The sequence below is a fragment of the Chinchilla lanigera genome, unplaced genomic scaffold (assembly GCF_000276665.1).
Source record: "Chinchilla lanigera isolate Chin_1 unplaced genomic scaffold, ChiLan1.0 scaffold00099, whole genome shotgun sequence".
Lineage (NCBI taxonomy): Eukaryota > Metazoa > Chordata > Mammalia > Rodentia > Chinchillidae > Chinchilla > Chinchilla lanigera.
In genome coordinates, this window is record NW_004955500.1 from 1564681 (window position 1) to 1574131 (window position 9451).

The 9451-nt window shown below is 40.7% G+C and overlaps 1 protein-coding gene across 4 annotated transcripts in view; it reads right to left on the reverse strand.

Moving 5' to 3' along the window:
* Positions 1 to 9451, reverse strand: part of Yaf2 (YY1 associated factor 2) — a 94452-nt gene that overhangs the window by 32797 nt on the left and 52204 nt on the right. Inside the window, exon 1 of one of the 4 annotated variants that reach the window (XM_005406575.2) lies at positions 5905 to 5930. The exons of the other annotated variants lie outside the window; for them this stretch is intronic. Within the exon in view, the coding sequence (XP_005406632.1) occupies positions 5905 to 5915 (11 nt within the window). The 5' untranslated portion in view covers positions 5916 to 5930. Of the gene's footprint in view, positions 1 to 5904; positions 5931 to 9451 lie in introns of those variants that run through there. 4 annotated transcript variants of the gene reach the window in all.

Here is a 9451-nt window from a genome sequence, read left to right on the forward strand (position 1 = left end):
ATAGTACAACAACCATTGGTAATTTCCTACCATTTTTGTCTGTAACTCACTATTATTTGTCTATTTGTTTTCCTGAGAAACTATCTTGAAGATACCAATAGGTAAAATGACAATCATTGATATTGTCCTACCACTTTGTCTGTAATTCGGTAAACCCCCCCCCCCCGTTACTATGTTATCCTTCTTTTACTCTTTTAAGTAAACAAAAAAAAAACAAAAAACAAAAACAGGAAGCCAAAGCAAAATTCACAATCTGAACAGCACACGAAGGATGAGAAAGCTGAAGGTACAAACGTCTTTGAATATACGTAGCTGGGCACTGTCCAAAGTTAAGAGCATGCAATGTAGAGAAGTTAAGAATACTGCATGTGCATGCAACCAGGTATTTGTGCTTTACACTTAGAACAAAGTACAAATGCGGAAAAAATATCAACAAGATCCTTAAATAACTACAGCAATCTATTTGAGACACAACATTTTGTTTCACTGAATTCACTGACACCTCAAGCTATAGAAAAGTTATTTTCCACACAGTGAAACTGCACCAAAAGCTGTACTACAGCTTCAACTGGAGAGGTTGGTTGTAACCAGTATTCAAGAAATCACTACTTCTGGAGATACAAAGTATAAAAGAGGTTTCAATGACTAGATAAACCAGGTGCTGCTTTAGGCTTCAGTAAACAGGTGACTCAATGTAGCAAGAGTGGTCATGTTTTCTTTTTCTATACAAAGAAAACATTACAAAATAATGATTTTCTACCTTAATATGTATAAACAGCTTGTTGCAGAAAAAAAGGTATACACGTTCAGACATAGATAACATCTGCAATGGTCATTTCTCTGATTTCTAGGTCCTTCCCCAGTAGTACGTGTATCTGGACATTAACTCTGGCATCTTGAACAGCGTAAGTACAGCTACGTATCATTTTTAATCCCCCCTTTTTGTGGTTCCAGGGGTCAAATTCAGTAACTCAGAGGCTCACATGGGCTAGGCAAGTGTTTTGCAACTAAGCAACAGCCTAGTCCTTAATTCCTTTTTTTCTTTAATTAAATATAGTATACAGGCTTGATCATTATGAGATTGACTGTCACACCAAGAGTAACTAGGAAACTGATTAATATGTCCTTTGCCACTGCCTCAATTTGGAATATTCACACTTTATTTTAGTGAGACAAAGTTCATCATAAGTCTGACACTACAACTATCAGCCTTTTGCAAGAAACTATACTTAATTTCCACGTCAGGTTTAATCTGAATATCCAGAATTATCTACACAGGTCACTGCTTGCTACCAATTCACCAACGTATAATTTTAAGTGAGCAAAGCAGCGGGGCGTGGTGGCGCACACCTGCAATCCCAGCACTCCGGAGGCTGAGGCAAGAGGATTGTTGCGAGTTCGAGACCAGCTTGGGCTACAAAGTGAGCTCAAGGCCAGCCTGAACTGCACAGTGAGACCCTGTCTCAAAAAGAGAAAAAAAAAAAAGAATTAAGTGAGCAAAGCATATGGTAGGAAGTAACACAAGAGGAGCATTAAGTAAGAAGCATTAGCTACAGCTCACACTCAGGAGACCCACACACAACTCCAGAAACAACACTCCTTTTACACATGTGGTTTGTTGTAAATAACAACTGTTTTTTCATTACTTGGATGTGACCATTTTTAAAATTTATTAAAAATTAGTACTATGCTTATATATTCTCTGTGCTCCAAAGACACTAAAGACTAAGACACAGTGGAATAATGGTGAAGAGCCTGGCTCTGAATTGAAACTTTCTAGATTCTAATCCTATTACAGTATTTCTCTTGTCTGTTTAGTTTTATTTTGTTTTTTTTAAGACAGGGTCTCACTAGGTAGCTCACACTGACCTTGAACTCACTATTTATGCCAAGCTGGCCCCAAATGCACAGCAATCCTCTTGTCTCAGCCTCCCAAACTGAGATGACAGGTGCACGACCACACCTGGCCTGAAGAGCGGGCTCTTGAATGGAGCCCTGAGTAAGTGTAGAGTTTCAACAGCCGGAGCTGAAAAGCAGGGACGTTAAGGCAGAGGGAGCTGTATGAGCAAAGCTGTAACCTCAAGACAACGCATGGAATTTGTAAAGCACTTCCACAAAGCCCATCAGTAATAAAAAACCAAGTGCAAGTGGATTCTGAAACTTTAATTAGAGACGAGCCTGAAGAGCAATTGGACACAGGCGACAGAGAGTTCTGAGCAGTACATTGAGGGGTCTGGAGCCTGGATTTCATTCTGAAGGATCAAGGAGCTATTTATCACAAGTTTAACCTATACGGGGAGATTTATATTATCCTATTTTTGCATATATCGTTCAAATGTTCCATAGAACTGTTAGGTGCCTGAGCACAAGATGATACTGCAATCACAGAAACACTCAGGTTTACTGTTCACCTGGGGTGTGTGTGTGTGTGTGTGTGTGTGTGTGTGTGTGGACACAGGGACAGATGCTCCTAAACTTACACTTATGACAGGGCTACACACAGAATCCCATCTTGAGTTGTAAATGGTAAGCCAAACCATCCTAAGTTGAGACCATCTTACATGCATATACATGTATGTAACCTGATATTTAAATACATTATATATATTACTAGAAAAACAGTAGTCTATATCATTTTTATAGCACATGTAAAACCTTAAAATTTTATATTCTTGATTTTCTTTCTTAGATTATTAATAATATTAACATGGAATTTTATAAAGACAAACATGATACACACTACAGATAAAGAAGGTAACACATGCTAAGCCTGAGAAGGAAATCTTCCTAGTATAAGCAACATTTTGTCAATTCATATAAAATAATCATCTCAAGACAGACAATAGGCTTAGTAATATATGTATCACTACCACACATACATTTTAAAAACTAGAAGTAGCTACACTTAATTTTAAGATGATCAAATACAATTTTTTTCTTTTTATGAGAAACAGTCTCATGTTGCTCAGGCTTGACCCCACACCCCTAGATTCAGGTGATCTTCTGGCCTCAGCCTCTTGAGTTAACTGGGATTACAGGCACGGCAGGGTTAAATACAAGCCTTGATCAAAACACCCTATCTCAATACGTTGCACAATGCCATAAATTTAGCTTTCTATTTTTCCACTTAAAGATGCCTGTAATTATTGAGTGTGGTGCACGCCTATAATCTCAGCTACTGGAAAGGCTGAGGTGGGAGGATCACAAGCTTAAGACCAGCCTGGGCAACCTATCGAGACTCTGTCTCAAATGTAAAAAAGTAAAACAAAAAGGGCTAGGAATAGAGAGCTCAGTGGCAGAGTGCCACTGGGTTCAATCCCCATGTGGGACAAATCACCAATCTCAATACGTACGTGAATGTAATAGTTATGTACTGCAGACATGCACTAAATGTAGTGAAACTAACATGCTAGACCTATAAGTTGGCTGTAAATTAGCCATACAGTTACAACATGCGTTTTTTATTGTTTGCTGTTCTGTCTTTCTGCCACATTTGGGGGGCAGTGTTGGGGTGGCAGAGCACTCAGCTATGTCCTCACCCCATCTTTTCACTCTGAGACAGGGTCTCACCAAGTCGCCCACGCTGGCCTTGAATGTGTAACCCTGTCCCAGCCTTCCAGCAGCAGGACTGCAGGGATCTGCCATCACACCCAGCTTCACACACAATGTTTTACATAGCAAGCAAAAATTAAACGTAGCAAGGCTCTGGCTATAAGTAATGAAGTATTTAGATAGAACTGCTTTTCTAGCTGACTAAAGTATAAATTGCATTTTTCATTTCTAGAATGTGTTACGTGGTTTTGGGTTTTTTTTCTTTTTTTTGAGGATGTTGTCTATGTATACAGTAAAGGGTATCTTCTTTTTATTTTAAATTCATTTTACATGATGGAACATAACAAAGCTCGCGATGTTTAAGAAACCTGTCAGGACCACAGCCCAGCCTCATTTAGCCCTAGGCCTGCGAGCTGCGACGCCCATCCCCCGAGGTCGCCTGCAGCCTCCACGGCCCAGAAGCACCTCTGGAGCCTCACAGGACAGCCTCTCCGCGGGCCGCTGGGAGGTTCAGAGCGCCCGTGCCCCGCCGACGTGGCAGTTCCAGAAGGCTGTGTCATGCTCGCTGGCAATTCTTTTGTCTCCTGTCTGGCTGTCCGTTTCCAATCCTCAGTAGATATGCTTTCAGGAAACTGTATCACCCCATTCACAACTCAAAACACAAACACGCTTCTGCATAACTTACTGTCTACCATAACAAAAAGGAACTAAAAGTTGCCAAAAATATAGAGAGGTCTTATCAAGTTGGTGACTATTTTATAAAACAATTATTTTATAGCAGTATTAGAGACTGTGACATAGAAAATGAAACTACATAAAAAGAATGGAAATTTCTTTTTATTTTTCCCATACTGGAGACTAAACCCAGGGCCTCTGCACTGGGCTACATCCCAGTCCAAAGAGAGAGAAACCTTGAGAGAAAGAGAGACAGACAGACAGAGACAGAGAGACAGAGACACAGGCACAGACAAAAAAATGTATGCATCAGGGGAAAAAACCGGCATAAATATTTTAGTACTAAATTTACTGCAACATCATGAGACTCAGACAAGTTACGTTTGGCATCTGAAATTACAAGAGGTGCTCAAAGTGGCGGCCATCGCTTCCAGACATTTAGTACGGCAAAGCGCTGAGGTGTGTGCACACTTCTTTTGGGGCAGCCACGTAACGCACTATTAGAGCCAGCCTGGCAAGACATGAGAGCTGCCGGCAAATGATGGACGCGGTCAGAAGCGAACGCATCCGAAGACTCGCATGAAGGTGGCGCCCTCCATCTGCCTCCTGCCCAGCCCAGCTCTGCAGTCACAGAGCTTACTGCTGGTTCTACGCAGCCACTTCTGCATTACAGTTCGACTGTTCTTGTATTAAAGACATCTCTATTCATTTATATAAATGTTTTCATTCAGTGAATACGAATTAAGCGCATGTTACTGACAGAAGAATCTGGGCAAGGGAAGGGAGTACAGCAACGAAGAAAATCTAGCCAGGAAAGGCTTACAAGTTATCAAACAGAACTAAGCTTTGTGCTATATCAATTATGTCCTATAGCAGTATTTCTTTCTGCCTTTTTGAGACAGGGTCTCATTATGCAGTTCAGGCTGGCCCTGAACTCACTTTGTAGCCCAGGCTGGACTCAAATTCATGGCAATTCTCCTGCCTCAGCCTCCTGAGTGCTGCCATTATAGGAGTGTGCTACCATGCCCAGCCCCTATAGTAATATTTTAAAGCACTAACATAAAACATTTTTTGATGTTAAGAGTCATTTATTCACTCAAATATTTATCAGATACCATGTATGTTCCAGGCCTTATGCTACAGGGATACAGAAACATCTGCTCGTGAAGCACACATTCTAGTAACAACAAGTAGACATACACACAAATATTGAATATTGTACCAGAAGAAAAATAAAGCAGGATATGGGAATAGAATGTTACACAGAAACACCATTTTTCTAAACAGAAATAAGTGATGTCCCTAAGGTAAGGTTGTATTTTGGCAAAACCCTCAAGTGAGGGACTTAGCCGTGCAGCCCATCTGGATGGGCAACATTCCAGGAAAGGCAAGACCAAGTACACAGGCCCTGGGGCAAAAGGCTGGCATATTCGCAGAAGACTAAGGCAACAAACTGAACCACAGCGAGTGAGAGACAGACAGACAGGGAGGGAGGGAGAGGGAGAGAGAGAGAATGGTAAACTTTGAAGAGGCAGCCAAAGACCAGATTACACAAGGCCTTCCTATCAGACAACAGAAAAAGCTTGGAATTTTATTGTAATTTAATATAGGAAACTAAACAGGTGGAAGGTTCTGAGGAGAGTAACACGATCTGATTAAAGTTAAAATAAAAATTACCTGGCTCCCATTCAGATCAGATGGTAGGGGAGCAGCGTGTAAGCGGAGAAGCCAAGCAGGAACCTACTGCAATAAGAAGGCAGGAGATAATGGTGGTGCGTAATAGCACGGAAACAGTAGACGACGGTGGCTGGAGCGATGGAACTCTGAGTATGCTTCAAAGGTACAAGACACACAGCACTTGCAGGTGAGTGGGTAATACAGGCTAAGAAGGAGCATGTCATCGAGAAAGGAGGGGAGGCTTTGGGGAGAAGCATGTATGTTCAGTTTTGCACTTGTTAAGTTTAAGACACCTAGAAGACATACAAGTTGCCTCAGTAATTCTAGTAGTTCTCATGCACAGAAATGAAAATGTATTTTCCTTTCCTACTGAAACCACTGACTTGTTTACATTAAACATGTTGAATATCAGGGTCTTTTAAATACGAATTTTAAAACTGTATTTTAAAGTAATATAATAACAGTACTAACAGATACTTCTCTCTCTCCTTTTTTGGAGATAGGGTCTTGCTATATAGTTCAGGCTGGCCTGAACTCACTATGTAGCCCAAGCTGGCCCTGAACTTGCAGTGATCATCCTGCCTCAGTCTCCTGAGCGCTGGGATTACATGTGTGCACCACCACACCCAGAACCAACAGGTAATTTTAACACAACAGACATTGTTTCAACCTGTAATTTATAGTTGAGTTTGAGAAACAGAAAAACACGAAGTATTAAAATACGTGCACTAAGTCCTTTATGGGAGAAGTCTAAAGTGGATGATGAAATTTAGGAAGAGCTAAAAATACTTGGCTACATGTCAGAGTGCGCTATAAATGAGGAAGCATATCCAATAAAGCCAGAAATATTTGACTCACAAATGAATATAACAGATGGATATGGTAAATGTATTATTAAGTAAGAAGTGTGGTAGTGCATGACTATAATCCCAGAACTCTAGAAGGCTGAGGCAGGAGGAATGAAAGTCTGAGCCAAGCCTGGATAATTTACTAATTTAGCAAGACCCTGTCACAAAAGAGCTGGGAATGTAGTTCAGTGTGACTCCAAGCGTGCGCGCGCACGCGCGCGCGCGCACACACACACACACACACACACACACACACGGCCCAAGTTATTGGCAAGTTTTAACATCTCTCCTCCTTTTTTTTTTTTCCACCGGTACTGAGAATCGAACTCACGACCTTGCATTTGCCAGGCAGGCGCTGTGCCACTGAGCTAAATCCCCAGCCCCAAGTTTTAACATCTCATTAACAAAATTGTGGCAATAAATGTAAGTTCAATTTAAAGAAACATCCATGAAACAAAGCCAAATGCTGAAATAAATTTCTTATTAAAAGTATTTCTACAATTTAAAGAAATAAAAAGTAAACAGACACTACAACAGGCCAAAAAGAATCAGGGCTGGTCCCCAAGTAGAAACTTAACAACATTTGACAAGCATTTAAAAAATGAAAAGAACATTCCATATAATAGAAACCACCTAAGCAAAAGACTTACAATTAAGAATTACTAAAAGAGCTCAGAGAAAAAAGTCATTCAATCAAAAAATATTAACTATACATCTATGTTATGAAATAACTCTGAAATCAAAGGTAAAGACAATGTAGTCTCTATCCTTAAAAAGTGTAAAGAGCTAGGCATGGTGGTGCACACCTACAATTCCACCACTGGGGAGGCTGGAGCCCAATCACCATGAGTTCAGCCTGGGCTACAAAGTAAGTTCAAGATCAGCCTGAACTACATAGTGAAACTCAGTGTCAAAAAGAAAGAAGTGGGGGGAGGAAGAAGAGAGGGAGGGAGGGAAGTAGAGGGGAGAGAGAAAGGAGGGAGGGAGACAGAGAAGAAAAAGAACGGGAGAGAGAGAGAAGAGTCCATGGAAATCTACTTAGAAGGCTAAGGCAAGAGAGCTACAAGTTCAAGGCCAACCTGAGCAACTGAACAGAACTCAAAGTAAGAGTGGGGATGCATTTCATGGCAGAATGCTTACCTAGTATACATGAGGCCTTGGGTTTGATTGCCAATCTCAAAACAGAAAGTCTACAGAATGTTTGAAGAACAGATTATCAAAAGCAGTCTGGTGAGTTAAGACTAGGTTAAATTCAGACAGCTTTAGAAACACCTAGGATAGAAAGACAATTCTGAGGACTTCTGGGATAATGGTGGAGTACTGAACAACAGAGAAAGAGCCTCTCCAAGATTTGGTGTCCAGATGCTAGAATATAGCAATATGAGGAAGAGAAGAACAAGGGAATTGGGTCCCTGGGATCCAAAATGGATCTAAAGCAAGAACTGAAGCCCATAGGGAGAATGAAGAGAATGACCTCAATGCAAAAAGAGTTGGCAAGGGCTGAGGATACAGCTCAGTGGCATAAGCACCTGCTGGGCAAGCACAAGGTCCTGAGTTCGATTCCCAGTACCAAAAAAGAAAGAGTTGGCAAGCAGCACTTTCCCCCTGATCCCTGACTCACTGAGTGGCACGGGTGGCTTGAACGTGCAGACGCATGGTGACTACTGGAGACTCCAGAGGTGTCCGGGGAGAGAGATGTAGTGGGCTGCAGTGGACCGCCCAACAGGCAGCAACTTCTCATTCATCATTAATTGAAGAGGTAGGATTTTGCAAAAGACTCAAAACCCAAAGCCAGCTACAACAGGAAAACATCTCTGAGAAGTCGTCATTTCCTAAAAGTTCTAAACACTAGCAATAAAACTACCTCCCATAAGCAATTTACAAGCATCAACCCAGGAATTAAACTAAAAAAAAAAAGAAAAAAGAAAAATGCAAAGACCGAAAAGCAAGATGCATCCTTAAATTTCCAGCTTACCAAAGGCAAAGCCAGAGGGCAGTGAGGTGGAATGAAATGAGAGCCACCCACCTGGACTCTCTGAAGCAGCAAAGCAGAAGTAACAAAGCAGATGAATGAGACTAGAAAAAAATCAAGTAAGAATTTCTCGGATAACTACAGAGATGGTGATCATAGTGAAAGACATGTTTAGTGACTCTACAGCAGATACAGATTTAAAAAACAGAGGCACTTAGGAAAATGATGGAAACCATTAACACCCAACCTAAGAAAAAAATGGAACCCATGGAACAGATTCAAATAGTTACCCAGGAGATTAAAAATTCCTTTGAAAGTATGTGCAACAGAATGAGCCAATGTCAGAACAGAATCCTAGACACAGAAGACAGGCCTGCAGTTAGTGATCATGAAAAGAAAGATTTCTTAAAAATAGCAAGAGACCAAGAAAAATCAATCGAACAGCTGCTAGATGATGCAAAGAATAGTATCAGACTGATCTGCATCAATGAAAAAGCAGGAGATAGCACAAACAACATAAAAAATCTGTTCACAGAAGTAATGGCAGAAAATTTCCATGGAGGTAAAAAGAATCTGAAATACAGTTAAGTGAGATATATAGAATTTCAATTAGAGATGATAAAATAAATTTGCAACAGGTATATTAATAGGGCAAGAGAGACTCCACTTTCTTTTTTTAACTCCATATTAAAGAAGTCACGTAAGTTCACTCAAGCTGCAGTTGACG